The sequence below is a fragment of the Gymnodraco acuticeps genome, unplaced genomic scaffold (genome assembly GCF_902827175.1).
Source record: "Gymnodraco acuticeps unplaced genomic scaffold, fGymAcu1.1, whole genome shotgun sequence".
In the NCBI taxonomy this organism is placed as follows: domain Eukaryota; kingdom Metazoa; phylum Chordata; class Actinopteri; order Perciformes; family Bathydraconidae; genus Gymnodraco; species Gymnodraco acuticeps.
Genome location: NW_022990981.1, coordinates 4119332 through 4143000, shown reverse-complemented (window position 1 = coordinate 4143000; position 23669 = coordinate 4119332). Strand labels below are relative to the sequence as shown.

Sequence of the window (23669 nt, the reverse complement as noted above, 5' to 3'; positions counted from 1 at the left end):
AACCTGCAACGTTATTATAACTAGATTGACAAATAATAATATTGTGTTCATACTGTGTCTTTTAGAGGGGCCATCCCTCTAAAAGACACAGTATGAACACAATATTATTTTATTTTTTTTAAATGCAGGACCCAGCTTAGTAGACATTACATTTATTTAAATTCCAAACCCAACTGACATGCAGCAAACTACTGAAGTAAAGAGTGTTATGTGTGAGGTATTTTTTTTTAATAAACAGTGTATGTCATGATATTTGAAAATTCATTGGCATTGCATTTAAAATAAAGTGTATATGATCATATATCAAATGAGTATTGCAGTACACATATGTCTCAATGTATGAGACAAACATCTATACAAAAATAAACTTAAATATTAAGCTAATAAAGTTCATTAGTTACACAATATGTTCCCATTGGAAATAGAAACTTGAATAGATTCTACCTTTCAGGAATAATATGATCTATCTGTGGTTAACTCTGCACTGCCTCAGATGCATGTACAATATACTGAGGTACAGGTGAGCAGCTGACCTCTCTGAACTGGAAATAAGTGGGTCAGATTGTCAGAGTATTTCCAATCAGGAACTTTAAAGAAGTGATCTGTGGCATTGTGGTAAAGGTTTTCAGATTCATTCAATTAATCATTTTCTAACAAAATATTTGATGTCCTGAACTGCAAATGTTCCTTTTTCTCTTCTGATAATGTGTTTAGGTACACACTTGCAGCTTATTGAATGTATGTCAATGCATTGTTGAACATGCTGTATATATTTTTAATATATGTCTCGTATCTTTCTTATATATTTCTCGTGTAATTTTTTCCAATAACTAAAACTTAAAAGAATAGGCTACGTCAAATTGTCTTAAAAGTACGTACATGACGGGGTCCCTTTATATTCTCTTTCCTTTTACTACTCTGGCTGAAAAACATTTGAGAACCTCTGATCTAAAGCATCTGAAAACATTATACGTTTTCCCTTTTGGATAGATCTGACATCAACTCCACCCAGTGAAGCAGCAGGTGGGGGGGGGGCTACAGGAGTGGAGGTCAGTGCAGGTCTGTGTGGGCTGTGGCTCTCCTGACGCAGCTCTGCTCTGCACATTGTTCCTCAACATGTCACACTGCTGCAGAGCTGTTAGAGACAGAGGCGGGGGTCCACAGGGACGCTCACAGGGTCACAGGGGTCCGTCAGGCCTCTTCTCCAGACTGTACTCCTGAGTCCTCTTCGCCTTCCAGCCCAGCATCATCAGCAGCAAGATCCCCATCACCTTATAACCCACCTGTAAGCCCAAGTACCTGCAGGGGTCAACACATACATATAAATGTCAGCAGTGATGTGGATGTTATGGAATCCCTGAGAGGAACAAATGGAGAATAATTTCAAGAAATAGTTTTCTCTCCTGTGTTTATGACTTAAAAAACATTTGTAAAAAGATGTGCCATAACAAACTCAAATGCATCACTGCCCCATGTTCTAAATAGGACTAAAAGTGGCAGATTAGCCAATTCAAATACATTTAAAGCATAGAACAATACATAACTTGCATAATGTGCAATATCCCTCTGCATGAAGACATTTGAACTGACCTTGTATAAAACACGTTTTTTGATTCCCTTTGTAGAAGAGGTAGTGGTGCACTTCAGCCTTTTTAGGTGATATGAGTATTGTAAGAACAAACACTCGTTTCTATTTTTATAGATGTACAAGAATTGAAGTGGTTACATGTTACAAATACCTGTTACAAATACCTGTTACAAATACCTGTTACAAATACCTTGGTATCTGGCTTGATGATTGTCTCACTTTTAAACTTCATGTCAATAACCTGCTTAAAAAGCTGAGGGTTAGGCTAGGTTTCTTCTACAGGAACAAGTCCTGTTTCTCGCTTGAGGCCAGGAAAAGGTTAGTCACTGTGACCTTTTTACCTGTGCTGGACTATGGTGATCTGATGTATATGAATGCACCTGCCCATTGCCTGGTCAAGTTAGATGCTGCGTATCACAGTGCACTAAGATGTGTGACAAACTGTAAAGCATTAACCCATCACTGTACCCTGTATGCAAGGGCTGGTTTGCTTTCACTAACTGTACGGAGGCTCAGTCACTGGTACATTTTTATATACAAAGCCATGTTAGGGAAACTTCCATCTTATATCTGCTCACTGATCTCACGGAGAATTGTAAGTGGCTACTGCCTGAGATCGAATGCTGTGGTTTTATTAAATGTTCCAACTGCTAGGACTGTCTTAGGGAAGACAGCTTTTAGATGCGCAGCTCCTCTGTCTTGGAATAGTCTGCAAATGAAATGGAAACTGAACAATCTGGTGCCACTAAATGTTTTTAAAGCTCGGTTGGATGCTACTCAATCGGAAGCTATTGGTACCTGTTTATGTGGATAATTATGTAAATTGTAATCCCTGTAATGATGCTGTATGATGTCCTTTTTGTTGTTCTGTTTATGTTTTTATATTTCATGTGGAACCTACTTGAGCAGGTCTCCCTTGAAAAAGAGATCAATGATCTCAATGGGATACACCTGGGTAAATAAAGGTTTGAAATGAAAACAAATATTTTCCCCTGGGAATTTTCTTTTTTTCAACCCATTTCCAAAATGAACATTTTTGGAGTTTTCTTTTTTCGTCTGTCCTTAAGTCAGTCAAAATCAGACTTAGATCAATCTAATGATTTTTTTTCTTGCCTCTAAGGTGTTTTGTAAGGTGTGTTGCACTGCATTTGTGTATGTTCAGAGTGATTCGTACCGGTTCCTCAAGATGTTGTTGTCATAGTAACCACAGCTAAACTTCCTTCCACACACACGCTTCCACCAGATACACGACGTGTCAATGGCAGTCCCGAAGAGAGCAGGGGCAGGGAGCCAGGCTGAGGGGGGGACAGAACGAGGGTGTAACATTTCTATCAACATGTGTTGGAGCTAGAGCCACTAGAGGGCAATCCAACATCTGCTTAAAACCTGATCAATGTCATTCAGAGATATGTTTAATAGCACCATATAGCAGCCAATCATCACAGTGAAACATAACTGTTCAGAGCCATTATGTGTGCAATAGTCATTCATTTCATTTGAATGTTTTATTGGAGCTTCTTTTACCATGGATATTTATATATTGTTAATAACCATTTCAAGTCTGTTTCGATTCATAATAGTACATTTTCCATTGACACCTTTATTTTAAGTCACATTTTATTTCTACAATGTCACTTTATTACATGTTGCTGTATTCTGAAATGAAATACATTAACTGTAAAACTGTTGTAATAAAAACAAGATTAAATTATAAAATAATAATCGGTAACAGCAATAAAATAACTGGTTATTCATAACTATAGCATAACACACAGAGACATTGTGTCTTGACTTACCTAATACTCTCATGAGTAGAAACTGAATTCCTATAGCAAATGACTTCTCTTCAGAGGAAACACATCTGACAGAAACAAATAAATATATCATCTTATAAAGTATTTCTTGGCAACAACATTTAAATACGAGTTTCATCAAATCATTAGTAAGTGTTTGTAGTGGAGCAAAAGCAGATATCATTACGTATTTTTGAATAGTTAAAATAAATTACAAAAGAATATGTGAATATACTGAAATGCATTGTCCTCCTTCCCTACCTGAGCACCATCATGTACATGGGGTTGTGAGTGAGGCAGGCGATCAGCGATGCCAGAGAGATGACCAGAATGACGGGGAGCAGCAAATGTGGGCAGTTGTTGGGACAGGGGGCAGGGCGGGCGCTCTGGCCCCCAGAGATACACCTGCAGCTGGTGTACAGCTGTATCCACAAAGAAAGCAATGGGAATATTATAGATTTATGTTATCTGTGCAAAGAGAATGAAAAACAACATTTTGCTTTGCTCGTTATTTTGTACCAAATCTGCTCTGAAATAAGATTACTGGCGTTCTTGCCAAATGTGTTTAATAAGAAGATTGAGGCTCTCACGTCTGTACGCAGAATATTAGGCAATAACAGTCATCAGCTAGTTTAGCCTCAAGACTGGAAACAGGATTCTTTGCTTAAGAGATTCTGGTAGGCAGAATATTTAGTTTACAAAGGGACAGAGCCAGGTTAGCTCATTCCCCCTGATGCCATTCTTTATTCTGAGCTAAGCTGGTTACCTGCCTGGATCTTGCTTCAGACTAAGCATCCAAGATTTGTATTGATCTTCTCAATTACTTCTCAGCAAGAAAGAGAATAAGCATATTCCCCAAAATGTCTAAAAAAAATGAAGCTGGTCAATGATTTAAAAAAAAGCCCAAAACATGGGGTAGTGTTTCTCTTCAGCCAACCCAACAAACTATTCAAATTGAAACACTTGGGTCACAGATGAAGTTTTGTTTTCAAAGGATTCAAGAAATATAAGTACTGTCAGAGCTAGTGTGTCCGGATGTTGGGCATTTCCACTTCTCACATCACATTCGTGATATGCGTAGGATGCAGCATTGGTTTTTATTAATGTATAAAGCCATTTTAGGAAAGCTTCCACTCTACATATGTGCCAGATTTACTCCAGTTTGTGACTCTTACAACCTCAGACCCAGTGCCTGGATACAGGTCCAGGTTCCTGTTGTGCGGACTGAGGCTGGGAAAAGGAGTCTTCTTTATTATGGTCCTTGGTCTTGGAATGACCTTCAATCAAGCCTCAAACTGAGGGCACTTGTCTAAATAGCATGTTTTAAATTGAAGTTGTCTGAAGTCCTTACCACCAGCTGCTCTTGCAGTAATAAGAAGTGCACCTTTCTTACTGTCCTAATGTGCTCAATGTAGGGACTGCTTTTTTGTCTTTTGTTTTCTTATGTTCTCTGTATTTTATATGTTTGTGTTATGTGTTATGTGTAACGTTGCTGCCTTCTTGGCCAGGTCAGCATTGCAAATGAGATTATATCTCAATGCTTGTATCTGGTAACTAAAGGTTAAATTAAAAAATGTAATTAAATTCATCACGTGAATGAATTCACCTTTCTTGTGGACATCTGAGTTAACAGAAAATAGACTATTATTAATCTGATCTAATCTTGGGATTCATTCATTAAGATAGCTGCACCCATCAGTGTTCTGCAGTATTACACAGAGGACACTATTAGCAGTCACATATCTCCCAATGGAGGATTATTCACAAGCTTTGACATCTTAATTATGACGTGTTGTCTTTCTTTAAACACCTCCTGTTGTCCTGTGAGTGATAAGCATTGATTGGACATTGGACTGTGAGACACTTGTTAGCGGCAGAGCTCTGTCTGTTCCGACTGATCCACACTGGGAGCTCCTGCTGATGGAACACATTATGTAACGGAGCTCTGGGAATTGTGATTGTTTTGAAGATATGTCACAAAGTCTAAAAGCTGTCATCCAATATGTGTCTCAAATCTAAATGACTCATCTAAGGCTAAAGTTACTTTCAAGTATCCAAGCAACACTACCATAACAATGTTTAACCTCTTGACTCCCTGAAGAGAAGATTTGTCTTGATGCAGTCTCTGCATTCCCCACACAGTTAAAGATGAATTACACCATTCCAGGCTGATTTACAGATCTAGTGATAGGAAAAGAACCAAATAGTTATCCCCAGATCCCACACTGAGAAAATGTTACAAGCTATTACTAAATGTGTTTTGAGCTGTTTCTCCTTTGCAATACATTTATCTAGCATTCCTATCTGACAGTACATGATTAATTTGCATCTGGAAATTGCACTCATTACTGCTGATGAATTATTGTACAATGTTATTCTAATGCTGCACAAATATCTGCCAGGTTTAAAAAGTCAGCTAAAAGTCAAGTTTTATTTGTTCAGCCCCCTCACAAGCATGTCTTAAAGGGATAGTTCTTATTGTTTGAAGTGGGGTTGAATGTGACACCTGCGTATCTATAGCCAGTGTGTTTCCTACAGTAGATAGCAGCCGACATGCCCCCCAGTTTGGAGAGCCGTGCTGCTGTGGACAGACGCAGAACAGTGACTTTCCAGGGTTATGGTTAGGGTCAGGGTTAAGTTTAGTTAACCCTGACCATATCCTGCTGCCTCAACAGGAATTGTGTTTGTGTGACTTCTGTGATTCTGAACATAACAATCACACAATGACACCAACAAACAAACCAGTCTTTGGAGGCAGCAGTACACCAGCAACTTCTGTAGTGCAGTGAACATATTTTTAAAATATAGCCTAACACATTTAGCTGCCGTGCCCATCTGCATTGCTTGGCTTCTGTGTTACTAGGTGTGTGCCGAGCGCCATCTCCTGCTGTTGCAACACACTCTCACTCCCTAAGCGTCCAGGAGCGACGTTTGGTCAGTGTCCGTGGCGTCCAGTTGTGACGCTCCTAGGCTCCTTCAGCGTCATAAAGGGACGCAAATAGCTTTCAACTGATTGCAATGTATTCCCATCTGCGGCGGGATTTGACGCTCATGGAAGCCCGGCATTCGTTTGTGTCGGCTGCCCTTAAAGGCAATGTGAGCGTCCATTCCCATTGGATAACGGAGAATTGTACACCCGGAAGTAAGTATTCCCCTTACTGTCGATTGATTTTACAGTGATATCTGCACTACTCATCGACTAAAAAACACCAGATTATCCTTGTTAATTACACAACATTGATTGGTTTAAATTGTGTGCAATGCTTTTGTATTTTTCTCCTTCGATTCGGAGAAACAAATATTTGTTCTGAGTAAAGGACGGCAGACACACACACTACACTACCCAGAATCCCCAGCTATCGTTTAGGACTACACCATGTGCTCTGTTTGACAAACCCCGTGATAGTCCTCAAGCTCTGTGATTGGAGAGTGTGCTCCGAGGGTTACGCCGATTCTCGAACAGCACTTGAAATGGGATGGAACCACGGCAGACGGTCCAAAACTGGATTTGAACGGGTCCACCGCGTCCCCCCGTGCTTCAACATAGTTAACATTGCTGGAGGTATGCACAAATATTGATAGATGTCTTGTAATGCACTATTGAGGAACCTGCGACCCAAGTTTTTCATTCAATGCAGAACGACACCGTAGTTGTGTAGGCCTATATGATATGTCAATAAACCTTAGAAAATCTTGAAATCTTGAAAGGGATGTGCTAAATAGTCATTATATACAGTCTTTAATTAACTATTAGTAGAGAATAACGAGTAATGAATATACTTTATAGGGATCCTATTAATATCTAATAATAAAAATAATGAAATTCAATAACATGCTTTAACCACTAGGTGTCCCTTTATATCAGCTGTGCACCTTTATGGTGTAAATACAGCCTATCTACCAATTGGATCAAATATAAAAGTCAGCCGAATTAGTGTTGATACTGCAAGGAGACGTATTGTGTGAAAAGAAATGTAAGATGTTGTTTAATGGCTGATATATTTATGATCCACGTCACGTTTTCAGTTCCTCATGTTTGTGTAGAAGTCTTCTCATCAGGGCTCTATAAATACAGAACTACGGCAGATATGTAATATTTAATGCAGCCGAACCGTGTCTTACAATGCCGTTATGTGATGACTTTCAAAGAGAAAAGCAAGCACACTCGGAATAAAGTATTATTTTTTTTATTTTTTTAAATGTTTTCGGTCTGTTTTCGGTATTTGTTAATGACGATGTGCTGTGAGATGTGAGACTGGAATTGTACAGGGGAAAATAACGTAGGCTATCTTTAGATGCGGATTTTGTTAAACTAATACGTTTGCGCTGTGGACCAACACTATACAGTGACGGAGAAGGGGGTAGCAATAAAGATAACACCATTAAACAGTTACACAACATAACAGAAATAATATCGATAGCAGAGTCCCTAGCAACCACCTTGGTAACAATGAAAACGTCGCGATTTCCTGAAGTAATCTTCGTAATAACTAGCAAACTAAAGATCATGTACATCCACTGCACACATAATCTGAAATAACAACTCATATTTCTCGCATCAAATGACATCAAAACGCATTTTAATGGCCAAACTAACTTTAAAATAGGCATTTTCCACCGAGAATAAAACGAAGTTCGGCCATGTTTTCTTTTTCTGCAGGGAGACATTTGAAGATCACGTGACATAGACGCCAGCCATTGGAATGAATGGTGAAAAAAAAAAATGGGGTTTGTCAAACAGAGCACATGGTGTAGTCCAAACGATAGCTGGGGATTCTGGGTAGTGTAGTGTCTTCTGCCATCCTTTACTCCGAACAAATATTTGTTTCTCCGAATTGAAGGGGAAAAATACAAAAGCATTGCACACAATTTAAACCAATCAATGTTGTGTAATTATCAAGGATAATCTGGTGTTTTTTAGTCGATGAGTAGTGCAGATATCACTCAAATCAATCGACAGTAAGGGGAATACTTACTTCCGGGTGTACAATCCTCCGTTATCCAATGGGAATGGACGCTCACATTGCCTTTAAGGGCAGCCGACACAAACGAATGCCGTGCTTCCATGAGCGTCAAATCCCGCCGCAGATGGGAATACATTGCAATCAGTTGAAAGCTATTGGCGTCCCTTTATGACGCTGAAGGAGCGTCACAACTGGACGCCACGGACACTGACCAAACGTCGCTCCTGGACGCTTAGGGAGTGAGAGTGTGTTGGCTGGACATACACTGACAATAGATACTTTCCCCACCTGAACCCTGTGGGTGTTGTTGGGGTCTTTGGTGAAGTTGGTGCAGCCGGCATGGCAAGGAGAGATATACTCCACACCGTCAGAGCCACACACGGGGTTGAAGGCGCTGGCAGGGCAAGAGCAGTTGGAGTAGCACAGAGCTAGAGACCTGGGGGCGGCAGAGAACACAAGCTCAGAGCTGATGTGTGAGCAAGCCATGTTTCATTAGCATATTGATTCACATTATAGTGCTTACTGACTTGCTTAACTTCAATGTGTTTTAAATGTGATGTAATTTATACATACATTTAGCACAATTATATGTTTATAACAAGATTTAATCTGCAAACTAGCCATTAGCTAATGCTGACAACATTAGTAACAAACTCCCTTATGTGTGTTTTGGATGTTTTATTTCCACCAGTCTGAAATAAAATGGTGTTTTTGTCTGTAGCGTCTTGCCTTAGTTAAAGAAAAGCGAAAGCAAATAAAGTGAGCTACCATCTACACTATATACACATTTATTTGTGGTTTCTGCAATTTTATCACCCTGTGGTGACCACTGGTAGCACTATAGCGCAATGTGAGTTATGTACTATAAGAAAAAAGTTAAAAGTGATCACACACACACACACACACACACACACACACACACACACACACACACACACACACACACACACACACACACACACACACACACACACACACACACACACACACACACACACACACACACACACACACACACACACACACACACACACACACACACACACACACACACACACACACACACACACACACACACACACACACACACACACACCTATTGACAGTTATTTGCACTAATGTATATATTTGTACTCTTGTAATATCATCTTCATCACTTTAAAGGTCCCATGACATGGCCATTTCTACTGATAATTATTCCAGGTCAGTGTGTGCGGAGATCCGCGGCTGAGAAAAGATAAGGCTGAGTGAGTGTGTGTGTTACGTCACTATGACCAGGAAGAAACAAATGGAAAAAGAAAAATGTCCAACGAGGCGTTCTGGGGCAGCATAGACAGGTCTTCTCTGTGTTAGAGTTTTACTCGCTACAGGGTGTACTTTGAGGGTTTGTGACTCTGCAGACCGTTTACATGCAGAACAAGCAACATAACACACAAGGGGACGGGTAATAACCAGAAAAGCATGACATGGGACCTTTAAATGTCTAGTCTACTTGACTCACACCTGTGATCGTTGTTTTTTATATTGTGTTGTTTTTATTTATGCCTCTTAATGTGTGTATAATGTGTATCTATATATATATATATATGAGTATAATTAAGTGGGTGTACAGGTGTGTGTATGTACATATATGTATATATTTGTTTATATTTGTATTCTTTGGGATGGTGAGAAACAGCATTTTGATCTCCCTGTCTGTATCACACACACAGAGGAATTGACAAAAAAGTAGACTTTGACTTTAGTGTTATGTTTAAAGGTTGGATTCCTTTGTATTAACTGGTCGAAAGTTTTGAAAACACACACTCATTTAATGATAGTGCCCAATAAAATGCTAATAATTTACTCCGTAAAGTCATCTACATTGACATACATATTCAGTGTACTGTATCTGAGTTAGTCTTTTTTATATGCTGGATGAGGCTGACGTCCCAAAATCTAAACGTCCCCCTTTAGAAATAAAGCTGAGGACATCTTCATGAGAAGAGTTTCTCACTCACCCGTACTGTGCGTTCTGGAAATGGTTGACCTCTGAAACGTTCTGTGTGGGACAGCCCATGAAGAAGAGCGGCACAAAGAGGAGGGTGGATGTGGTCAGCATGGCAACAGAGAAGCGAGGGATGGTCTTCAGAGAGAGTCCCGCCCTCTTCATGATGACCCCGCCCATCAACATCCCCACGGCTACAGCAGGCAGATTCACAGCACCTGGGAACCATCAGCAGCTTAGTGGCCTCCACGTAACCATGGAAATGATATCCTTCATTCATCATTAGGGTAATTTCTTACGTTTTCACATGTTCACCCTAAAGGCCATTACATACTAATCCTATGTTTTCCTGCACAAAGCTCTCATGATCAGGACTGAAGTTGGTTTCAAGATGTTAGTCAGTGTAAGTGAACATTTGAATATGAATTGTCCCTGTGATACCCTTACAGAGGGATGCACAGGGGTTAATATGTCCATAGGGGTTTACTGCACATCCTGTGCTATTTTATTCGTTTGCTGAAACAAAGGATAGATGTAGTCTTTGCAGTGCTGCAAAAGGGAAAAGGCAGCGGAAACCCAAAAATGATTTTCATATTTGAAAAGATGACAGTGCAAACCTAAATCAGTGGCCATGGGGCAAAAGAGCTGACTATTAAAACTCTTCTTATACACTGTTTCATTGCAATTCCAAAGTGTTCATAAAATGGTTTAATACATGACCTGAACTAGATTTACAGCTGGCATTGATTGCAAGCACTGAAGGGGCAACAGCAATCTACATTAGCTTTCCTGAAGTCCCATCTTTATGTTGACAATTCTGCAGTACGTACCTACGAGCAGGCTGCTGTAGGCGAGGGAGGCGCTGTACTGCCGCTCCAGAAACTTATTGAGGAACGTAGCGAGCCCTGCGATCACTGAGGAGAAGCAGCACTGAGCCAGGACCAGCATCAGGAAGAGAGGGCTCAACAGCAGGTGCACAAACATCCTGGGAAACACTGATCACAACCAAAAACACATGACTTCAGAGAAAACTCTCTTATTTATCTGATACAATATGTCTGAATATAATAAACTTACTTTTCAGGAAATCAAGTAAAGAGACATCTGGCTTCTTGAAGTCATCATTCAGGTCAGTTTCACTTCTCATCCCCTGGAACACAACATGCAGTGTGAACTATGGGGAGGCACATATGGGATTGTGCTGTGTAAAGAAAACTATTCTACCACTACAGGACAGTGCCTTCAGATGACCTCTTCCTCAACACTGCCGACATGTTTCAAATCTTTTAATATCAAATGAGTAGATGTAGATGTTATATGAAATGTAGATGTTATGTACAACTCATAACAAGTCTTGGGCAAAGCTGAGAGAGACATCATCTGGTTTCACAAAGACGTGGAGGAAAAAATCTGTCTTGCTCTTTTATATTTTTGTAAAGGTCAACAAATGATTCACAAGTACAAATCAATTATTGGGAAATGAAATGTGTTCAGTGACCGTTACCCTGTGCCTTATAGCTGGTGAAAACCCAGAGAAAGAAAGACAAGTGTAATGTTGACATCAAGCCAGTCAATAAAACATGAGCGGCATACTTTCACATGATCCACAGATAATGGATGGATTAATAAAACACACACACACACACACACACACACACACACACACACACAAGCGAGCCCCGCAACATGTTTAATCATCTGATTCGTCTGTACATTGCTGTTTTAGTATGTGTTCTTCTAATTAGTGTCTACAGTGTGTGCCTATTGAGCTGTTTAGAGCCATGTGGGACACAACCCGATCCTGTCTAAGTCAATAGTGACTGTAAACACTACACTGCGCATGCTCAGAATATTTTCCTATTTAATGTGTGTGGCAAAAAAATAATGACCATAGGGGCATAGAGCTGCCATCCCCACATCACATCATTCAGAGCTGATTGGCTGTAAGTACGTGTGCCGCGAAAAGTGTGGTGTGTGAAGAGGAGGAGAGAGAGCTGCAGTGAGGCGTCCTAAAACCCGGAAGTAAACTGCGCATGGCTTCCCTCGACAAAAAAGCAATGATATTTCTCCATAGGATTTTAGAAAATAGCTCCAAATAAGATCTGTGGGAAACAAACCTGTTTGATAAATGCACGTTTTGTTCAGCCGGATAATATCCACATGTCTACCCTACTTTTATAATTTTCGAATCATAAATCTATTGATTAGATTAGATTTATGATAGACTTTTGAAACTACAAGAAGATAAGGAGGACTTTTACAAAAAAGTAATAGATATTTTTGTCCAGAAGGACAGGCAAATGGACTTCATCTTCAAGTCAAGGTAAGACTGCAATTTTATTGAAAATGGGATCTTACTAAGAGAGAACAATTCAATATTTAAATGATAAAATTACATTTTTTTGGGTATCCTTTTGTTGAACTGTCTGTTTAAAATTAATCGAAGCATCAGACAAAAAAAGCTTTTGAAAATAATATTATATTTTGATTTAGGTCAAAATATAATATTTGTAAACCTGAAGAGTCAGAGCCTCACCAGCCATGAACCTCACTGCAGAAGCTTATATATATAGACATCTAAGTGTTTTGTGCCCCACCACTTTTGTACATATAAAAACGCCACTGCATACTATACAGAGATGCTGTATGAGAAACCAATGTGAGTTTGGAACATTGAACAATGTAAATCTATTCTAGTAGACCTCAACAATGGAATTATGATCAGTAGAGATGGCCATGACATGGGACCTTTAAAAGGACCTGCAGGTTTCTGGGAGTTTGTTCCAGATATTTGGAGCATAATAACTGAACGCTGCTTTACCATGTTTAGTTCTGACTCTGGGGACAGAAAGCTGACCAGTCCCTGAAGACCTGAGAGATCTGGATGGTTCATATCGTAGCAGGAGATCACAAATGTAATTTGGCCCTAAACCATTCAACGCTTTATGAACCAGCAGCAGTATAATGGTCTCAGGCCACCCCTTGGCCCAGACCTACAATAAGTCACTCAAAAAGATACATAGTAAGAGACTCAACATTAACACAAAGCAACATCAACATGACCAAGAGAGACTCATCAACTACAAAGAGATGCAGAAAGGCTGAAAAGTGACACAAAGACATTACCAACAACAACAACAACAACAACAACGAAAAAGGGCAAAACATTTACAAAGAGACACACAAATAACCACAAAGAGACACCAAACATCAACAATAACAACAACAACAATAGGCCTAACACTATAAAGTCTGTTAAGTAGGAGAGGTGGTGGGACCTCTCTTATAGTAAACCCATATCACAGACACGTTCAATGAATGCTGAGTCATTAAACAGGACTTCTTTGTTCCACACATCTCTCTGAGTAAGGCTTACTTGATCCTCTGAAGGCATTCTCCGGGGGAAGAAGAAGTAGGGGATGGAGGTGAGGAAGAGGAAGCCGGCGGCGATGAGCAGGCCCAGCCACCAGGCTCCCACCCAGCGGGGGTCCGTCTGCCTCAGCTCCTGCTCTACTCCTGCACCAAACAGCATTTAACACCGTCAGCAGACACATCTCTCTAGCTATAACCAAATGGACGGAACATTACATTACCAAAGCCAGTCTTGTCCACGTCCACATAGATCCGCAGCATGACGGAGCCCAGCAGGTAGCCAATGGCAGGCCCGAACACAGACACTGCGAACAGGATTGCTGCGGATGATAGGGAGGAAGAGTTTCTGAAGGACTGCTGAGGGAGTCAGGTTTCTAGATATTTGTTGTTATGTGTTATCAACATGGTATTCTTTGGCAAACAATGAACATTTAGTGTGAGTGTATTTTGGCTTTAAGAATCAATGGCCCTTCATTGAAAAAAAAAAAGAGTTTGAGGTTTCCATTATTCAAATCAATATCTAACCTGGTTCTATAAGGTCACCTGCAGAGATAAAGACAGGGCTGCTCTGAAGGGTTTGACCTATTTGTTTTCCGTTTTTAAGATGATTGAGTCTTAAGTGGGAGTGTTCGTGCATTTTTTAAATGTTATTCCAAAAAATATTTGATTTGTCCGAACCCATTTATTTTGAGTCTATGGTCCAAATGTGTCTAAATGAAAAACATGTTTCTGTGCCAAAACTACTTATATAATTATCTGTACAATTGAACTTTTGTGTGTTAAAACTAATTATAATTACACAGTTTGAACAAAGTCATTATTTTGTGTTCTGTCTGAGGATCAATAAATATCAAATTATTATTGTTATTTCATTAATGATTATTTTTCACCAATAAAACGGAACTGCAAATCATTTTTGCTATCTGGGATATAAACCCTTAAACCCAATACCTGGATAACTTCCTTTAAATTCCAAGGTGACAAAATACTGTATATTGAAATAAATTGATTACATTCTCACAGAGTGACCTGGGATAACTGTGAGCCTCAGATTGTGGTCTCTTTGTCCATCACTCTGAGCTACAGTTCACCTATGTAAAGAGGGGAGTTTCCGGGCCCGGCGAAGTCATCGATGTAGGAGATCCCAAAGGGCTGGATGGGTACGGAGCCCACCCCGAACAGCAGCTGGGCGCCGGCCATCAGCAGCCACAGCTTGTTGGAGTCGGCCAGGCGCCGGGTCTCGTCCCGGCCACAGGACTCTTCACTGGAGTTCCTCTGCAGGTTACAAATGTCATGGCGATCTGGATCATAGCGGGGGGAGAGAGAAAGAGAAGGGGGAAAGAAAGTTAATGACATGCCAGTGGAGGCAGAACTCCTTTCATTCCCTCAAGTGTCTCCTTTGTCTGGAGGCAACATTAAAGAGGAAACAGGGACATTGGTATTATAAATGAAATGCCCTGAGAGGTAACTCTAATTCAGTTTTCTTTTGATCTATAGAAAGTTCAGCTAGAGATAGATCATCAGCAACACTTTGTAAATATTGCTGAAAAGTACAGAAAGCCAAATTCTGGCCACTGAAGATTGCAGCTTTGTAGACAAACCCCTTAAGTAAAGTCTCATAAATTGCACTGACGTGTATTTGTACTCTCCTCTGGAATCACGCTCGCTCTCACAGCCGTGGAGGCAGAGATATTGGTTCTGAGTCTTACTGTGTAGAACAGAGTCGTATTCGTAGGGCTGGGCTACGAAGTGAGGTAAGGTCAGCATCAAGGCGCTGACAGCCATCAGAAATCCTCCGATTCCAATCAAGCGAGGACGGTGGACCCGATTTCCAAAGTAGCTCACGAACACGATGAGCACACTGTTACTGATCTAGGAGAAAGAACAGAGGGCTGCTGTCACATCCATCCTGTCACCCCCCACCTTCAGTTCGCTCTCACAGTTTGCCAACATCACTAATGGACTCTTCAAACTAAATATGGAAATGACCAAGGTTGCACTGTAATCTGTACTGGGGTCTGCATTAAACCGAGGCTAGTTCAAAAGTAGTTTCAGAATTGTAGATGAAGCAATCAATTATGTAATTATTTAAAGAAAATGCACTTGGCTGTTATAACACATTTCGATAATGTAACTTTTTCAATGGATAATGTTATGATGTAAACAAGTATGCCTTTTTTCTCTGCAGTTTCAAATGTGTAAGTAGATGACATGAATAATACTGTGAGCATCATGTGAGCCTGCTGAAAACTGTTGATGCTGATTCCATCTTTATAGATGTGAACTGGAGGCTGCAGTTATCTCTAATCCCTATAAATGATAACCAGAGGAAACCTGCCCATGCCCATTCTGATTGGTTGTTGCAATTAAATTAATTTACACCGGATCTCAGATGACATTGATCAGAAAACAGAAGCTGCAGGAGATAGTCTGATATCATTCAATGTCTGCATTGAGATAGCATTACAAATCTAATTTGAAATGAACAAAAAAGAAGTTGACTCTATTAACATTTTAAAGTCAAAATAATCGGAGACACACAAATCCTTTGAAACATTTCAAGCTGCATGGACTGCTGGTTTGACCACTATGTGGCAGTATAAAGCTGTACACACTGAACTGCTGTACACACCACTCCTGAGAGGAATATGTGACTCTTTAGGGTCTCAGTGCAGGGCCATTACACCCGGACAATGAGCTGAAAGATGAGTGATTCTGTAATGCTGAGGAAGTGCAGAGACGGAGGATTATTTAGCGGTTCATCTCTAAGAACTCCTCATGCATTACACGTAGACACATTAACATACAAATACCATAAACATCTATCATGCAGACCTGATTTCTTGAGGCTTTGTTTTATCTCTGTTTACATAAAATGTCCTTCAATTAAAAAGGATTTCCTAATTTCAAAATCCTGAAAGGATTCTAGCTTCAAAAGAATGTAATAACTGTACACATTTCTCCTACTAACATAGTGATATAAATAGGGCCTGGTGACCCTTGGTCATGCATACTTAAAACATGAAAACAACTGGACATCTTATCATCTCCTTGACCCTCCGTATCTGTAATCAAACTGTGGCCTGACTCCAGGAAGTGTGATTGTGATATGTTGCTTGTTGCCAGTTCCTCTTCCTTCATCAGTATCCTTGAAATAAAGCTATCATGATTTCCGGCTGTGAGGTGGTGTTATTCTTGGCTCCTACCTCGTGCAGGGAGGAAATGGTTCCTGAGGAGTAGCTGCTGAGGCCGTAGCGTCTCTCGATGGTGCTGATGGTGCTCTTGAAGTAGGCGCTGTACAGCAGCTGGGACAGCTGCAGGAGGCCATGGCACAGGACGAACATCTGGACAGAGACAGGAGGCATGAGGCTCCAAAGCAGGTTATAGTCATACGTGTCGAATGTACTGTGAGAGACACTAGTCTGTGCTCACATAGACGCAGATCACCTTAAACTGTATAACACTGGCCCTGATGACTCCTGGCATTAACATGAGTAAAACGTTCTCTCAGGTTGGTTTCATTATTTTGCCTCTTGCATGTTTCCCCTCACATTCTGATATGTGGGGAGATGAACTGGATGCGCTCCTGGTGATCTGGAGGAGCGACTCCGTGTGTCAGGAGGCGCTCACACTCACTTCGCTTGGGGGGTTATGAATGCCCCGAATGACGCTGAAGAGCCATGTTGAGATTAGGAGTGAATTGCTAATAAAACAGAGATAAACCCAAGCTTTCAGTTGTTTACCGGCTGCCAGGTCGGCCAGGGGGAATACACTACGAACTCCACTTTAGAACAGTTAATGCTCCCATAAAGCTTGGCTTTATGCTTTGTCAGAACACAATAGACGCTTTTGCTAATATTTTTTTATTTTGGATCAAATGGATACATTTTTTCAGGAAGGCAACGAGCCCCTTTTCTTTGTGAAGTAAATTCAAATGAAACATTAGAGGTGCAGTGTTCCTGTAACACAGCTTCAAGTCAATTTAAAATCCACTTCAAGATGTTAGTCTGATATTTGTTATTGCAGATAGCGCTGGTTAAAAAACATCAAATGTCAGACAAGTCTGGAAAACACGTCATCCAATGAAATGCAAAATGTCAGTGTGAGAAAAGGCAAAGAGTTTTTTGCTTCCAATCAATACTAATGTCAGAATACAGCAGGACCATTTGTCTAGAATAGATGGAGATGTTGGACAGTGTTGAAACTTGGATAATATTCATGGAGATATAAATAGATCTATAGACAATAGAATGAGAAATAAAGGCAGCAAATACAACTGGTGCAGAACGCTTCAGTGTTTCAACAGCATGTCACACTAGACGCAGGATTTATTATTTATCCTCACTGTTAACACAAGTGATTTAAAAGCCTATTTGTTCGTGCTGGTTCCAGAGTTGGATCGTCCATGGATTATGTACATATTTATCCTTTTCAAACACTCTCAGCTCCGTCTGTCTGAGCACCATTGTCCCAGCCTTCGCCCTGCTGTGAGGGGAAGAATGGAGGGAAGTTCACACTTGAGTTTCAAACGTCTTCATTTCAGCGACACGTGCTGTCACTATGATGCTGGATACAAATGTTTTTAGTTTTTTTGCAACAATATGTCTGACCTACTTGGTAAAAAAATAAAGGAAGCTTAGTGGAAGAAGTCTCTCACTTGAAAGAAGATAAAGCAACAGAATGACCTTCCTTCACTGTGGAAAAAGGAAACAGGATTTACTGCACAATAGATCAAAGGGTTCAATCTTTTTGGAAATAATGGTCGTAGAAAATCCAACCAACAAGTTTGATACAAAGCTGTTGATGATGAACATGTGCATATGTTGTGTACTGTAAACATGACATGTTGTGTACATGTAAACGGTTTAGATGGGGGGGGCAGAGAGAAGTGTCTTTCTGAAGTCTTGTTGTCTGACAAATTAGGCTGCAGCAGTCTGTATTTGTTTCCAGTCTGTTTGCTCAGCTAAGCTAACTAGCTGTTGGCGTTAACCTTATCCTGGACCAATATACCCAGGTTTCCTATCAAATATAGATAATTGTAAACACATTTCCTAAATCTGCAAAAGAAAAATGTAAATGATGTATGATGCAAAATGATGTAAATGCAGGGCCGTCCCTGGCCAACTTGGGGCCCCAAGCGACTGATGTCGCGTTCACACCAAAAAGAGTACTTAGTGCCGGGAACTTTCACCCCCATTTGTAGTGCCTGCTAGAGAGGTGGGACCAAAAAAGTAGCAATTTCTATTGGCTGGGCGAATTGCAAAACACGTAAAACTCTGAAAAGTTTTTTGAAGCGGCCATTTTATTTGCTGGCATTAGCATTATTAGCATTAGCCCCGCGCACCAACGCAGAGAGATTAACTTATGGCAACACAAAAGAAAACATGCGAGCGGTGGAGTGATGAGGATGTGTCGGCGTTCTGGCGTTTACTCAACTTCGGGGACTTCCGGGTGGCAGTATACGCCGTGAAGTTGATTGCGGCCTGCCAGTAAACCCAGAGCAGAAAAAGAAGAAGTGACGTCAGCGGCTTCATTTGCGTAATCTTACCTCAGGGAAAAGTACTCCGGTGTGAACACGATTGGTACTTAATGCCCTGCGGTTATAAGTAAAGTACTTGGTGTGAAAGCGGCTATTGTGAGATGAGCCCCCCCACCGACAGGAGTGAAAACTATTTTTTTGGAAACAAAGTAGGCTACTTTGCAAATATAATTTCTGTTTATTATTATTATCAACACAGTTACTTTTTTATACAGTGAGGTAAATGGTAAATGTGCATGTATGTCGTTCAGTATGCATTTACAGGTGAATACGTCTGTATTTCCTGCCAAATACTAGCCTCAAAAAGATTAAAATATAATTAATGCAAATAAACTACTTCTACTAATAATCATAATCAATTCAATAATATAAATACTATATTATGTTATTATAATATAGTCAAGACAAAACATGCTTATGACATGCTCAAAAACTGATATTTCTTAAATCTGTATTCTAGTTCCCTCTGTCAGCAATGTATCAACAACTACATACACATTTCTATACTTCTCTGTGTTGTGGTTGACATGATGATGACTGTTAGGAGTTAAGGGGAGAGGCTGAGCGTCACCAGAAATGTGCAAATTGACATAAAAATGAATAAAAGGGGAAAAAATGCTCCATGTTTTTTAGGCTGTAAACTTGAACTGTTATGTAAGCCAACTAGACAGACAGTGTATCACTCTTCCTCCTGTACATTAGCAGATAAAAGGCATAACATACTTGAATGAATGGTAAATAAAGAATGCTGGAAATAACTGCATCTCCATTAGCCTATATGCTCTGCAGAGACTGCCTTCTTCATGTCGTGAATTGCAGCTGATGTTTTAATGGCAGTTGGGGGGTTGGGGGGTTGGGGGGTTGGGGGGTTGGGGGTGCGCGGAGAGCTGCAACAAGAGGACGTGATTAAAAGAGATGAACCTCAAATGGCAAAGACATGACAATAGACCTTCCTGATTGTTCTGTGTCTTGGTGTGAGGAAGGTGGATGTTAATTTCAAATTCTGTTTCCATAGAAATGGTTTGTCACATTTTGCCTTTTTTCCATTTCTAACGTTTCCACGTCAGCTAAGCATACACACTTGTTTGAGATATGTTAGTATCTTTGCACATTGTTGCATTTCCACTGAGGATTTTTTAAAGCGCAATACCAATAATCTACTAAATGCTCTTAACCGTTACTGGAAGGCTGTGACAGCTCTGAGCGGGATGAACATGCTCGGTGTGCTGAGGAGAGAAGTGAAGCTTGCATATCCCGAGGTTCAGGGTGTGACCATGAAGGCGCACCCGCAGCACACACTTGGCTGGATATGGCACAGATATCCAAAAGGAGAATGTGATAGTGTAACCCTGGAGCAGACTAGGTGTAGCCCACGGAAGATAAGTACAACGCTGCTGAAAAAAACAATCACAATGTCCTGCAAATAGAGGGCCAAAAGCTGTACGGCATGTCGGCCTGCCACTGTCGAGAACAGACGGATATGATCTGTGTGAAACTGTTGTTCTCATGACTCTGAAGGTATTCGGTTTCATGTGTTAAGCAACTCGGACCATTTTCTAATCTTCAATTGCAACTGCTGGACAGGAGGTCAACAGTGACCCAGATTCTGGCTGGACACTTTGACTTCATTTTACCTGCTGCTTTGATTCAGAACTACTCCCACTGTGTCAATACACAGCTTTGAACTTCAGGTGCATTCAAACTGTGCAGGATGGGCGAAATTCCACTGAGCACTCTCAGTCTGCCTGATGTGATCATGTCCGTTTCACTGCCCCCACCCTCTCTGTATGTGTACCCCTTGGTATCAACAGAGCGGGGGCTTTAAAGTGAAGACTTAAATGATCAACAGGAAAGGATCTGCAGAAAGTAGACCCACCACAGTCTGAGTGAGAGGGAACGTTTTTCATCACCTTCTGGAAATGTGAAAGTTTCTTAAGTGGTCTCGTCCGAACTGTCAGAACATGTCATTTCTCGCTGACTTTTGCCTCATTGTTACTCACAGCCCTGAACAAAGTGTTTCTCTTCCATTATTACCATAAAGTGAAGCACAGGGTATATGGGGGGGGGGGGGGGCATTTCTCCCACCAGTCAGTTTTCACTGAGACTTCTAATATTACAGCCAGAGGTGCACTGGATACAGCAGCCAAACAAAACAAACTTGAGTCACAACTGACACCGATGTTTTGAATACAAAAGTGTGTCCAACGTAGTCTCAAGGTGCAGTGATGAATCCATTTGACAGAAAACGTGTTAGAAACTCATCTGATGTTATTGAGGCATTTTCTAAGCAAATACACTTTATCTGGTGTGAGGAATTTCAAGTGTGAGTAGGCCTATGTGATGCTTTATTTGATACCTTCATTACGGTCATCATCTGTGATCCTTTCTGATGTTTAACAGACCACAATCATAAAAGCAAACAAATCATCAGTTTCATCGATTGTGTTCTTTTGTTCAATTTTCATACGTTTAATTTGGCATTAGGATTAATCTTTCAAACGTTAAATGATTAGTAATACAATCATTAAAATGATTGTATTGTGCTGAAATAGTGGAGGTAACATAAGTCATACATCTTTTGACTTTAAAAGCAAAGCAAACATTTTCCTCGTTTAACATTTACATTTAAATACTGAAAACACATTCAGAATCTCTTCTCCTGAGCTATTCCACCTAAAGTTGTTGCAGACACCAATACATTGAATATTGTAAAGCTATAAAGCCCTTTGCCTCACCTGGGGTGCACGAAGCTTTATTTGCTCTTAGGCAACACTACACATAATACTGCGCTCATGTGTTCTGAGAAAAAAGAACAATGAAATAACATGTATTTTTGTTTCTTAGAATTATTATAATCTTTGAAACGTTAAATCTTCTAAAAACATTTCCAGCCCGTGTTCCAAAAGCAGTGAAACATTCCCGGTCAGCCTACCTTAATGCTGCGGCTCAGCCTCTTCTTCGTGTGTTTGGGGCAGACTTTGTCCATGGTCGCGCTCTCGGTCTGTGTGCTCGCGCTCACTGACTGCTTCTTATGACTGCTGCTGGTGATGTAATTACTCTCTCTCCATGCGCAATTGTTTTGAAAGTTCTGAATTGAGAACAGACAGTCCTCGCGCTGATTGGCTGAGTCACGTTCGCGCAAGCGTGTGCAACACACCTGGGAGAGCAGTGACTCATGGAGAGATTAGACTGAGTCTTCTTCTCCATTCATTTAAAGTGCATGGTGTCAGTGTGAAGAGTTCGTATGGTTTCAGATGCCCTGCTCTCAGCAGCTCAACTGGCTTAATGCTTCATTAAGTTTGGAATGCGGCCCGCTAATGAGTGAAGGCCAGGGAGAGAGGACTCTTCGGGGGATAATTATATTATAAATAGTTATGATCTAAGGAGCGTTTTTGACTACTTCATGTGGTAACTTATCCAAGTTATTTTCCTCCATCTTTTTTCATCTTAATAAAAAATGTCATGTGGTAACTAATCCAAGTATCAACATTTAACATTAACGTGACCTTATTCATTTATGTTACTTTTGATTACCTCAATATAAAATAGTAAAATACTTCAATACAATGTTTTTGACCTAAGTGTATTATGTAAGAAATAGAACAAGGTGACCTTAGAAAAGAAGAAACCAAGATATTTAGGACCACAATTATTTTATTTATAGGAAAAGCTGCTTTTCATGAAGCACATTCAGGCAGGAGCCTATACACCAACACTGAGACACATGAGCACAGACTAGTTTAAAAAGCACAGCCACCGCTGTAATGCCGTAATGCCAATCTGAATAACCTATAACCAAGTACCTCGAAATAATGACTTTGTATCTAACTTGTTATTTTTTAGATACTATGAGTCAATATTTTTTAAACATTTAAAATTGATTCACGGATGTTTGTCATTATTTAGAGATGCTAATGATTTTGTTATGAGTCCAAGTTATCGTCTTATTTTTCTTTCTTTTACTGGCAGAAATGGGCTTCCAAATTCAAACTAAAAGACAGAACACCGCTAAAAAGGCTAAAACTACAACCCCTAATGTATGGATATAGGCTACTGTATGAATAGCACTGTCAATAATACCGTTTTAATAAATGCCAAATCTTTATCTTTAAATGTGTGTTGGCCTGCAAGTAGTCAGCTTTAAATGTATTTAATCAAACAATACTGGAAATACACAATATGCTTTTTCACTAGGAGATTCTGACCTGTTGTAGCGGGAAAAGCAAAGGTTTACTATAATAACATTAAAGATGGCTCTGTTCCTTTCAAGTGTCCCAGCAAATCCTGACAGTGCGACAATGATTCAGACAAAAATAACAGGACCCTTAAACTGAAGCTAAATGGAATTCAGCCATCACTAATTTCATTATTTACAACCTTTTTCTTTCGAGTGACAAGTGAAAATGCAAAAAGTTGATAAGTTGGT

General features: G+C 40.2%; 1 protein-coding gene across 1 annotated transcript; it reads right to left on the bottom strand.

Annotated features, from left to right (window-relative positions):
* Window positions 1-211: 211 nt before the first annotated feature.
* slco2a1 (solute carrier organic anion transporter family, member 2A1) lies at window positions 212-22328 on the bottom strand. The gene is made up of 14 exons (XM_034235763.1): window positions 22176-22328; window positions 16911-17048; window positions 15414-15576; window positions 14796-15005; window positions 13926-14024; window positions 13709-13848; window positions 11410-11482; window positions 11163-11327; window positions 10346-10550; window positions 8634-8781; window positions 3643-3803; window positions 3385-3449; window positions 2763-2883; window positions 212-1299 (listed from the first exon to the last, which is right to left on the bottom strand). Exons 1-14 carry the CDS (start codon window positions 22227-22229, stop codon window positions 1179-1181), a joined length of 1863 nt encoding a protein of 620 aa, XP_034091654.1. The 5' UTR covers window positions 22230-22328; the 3' UTR covers window positions 212-1178.
* Between the last annotated feature and the right edge of the window lie 1341 nt (window positions 22329-23669).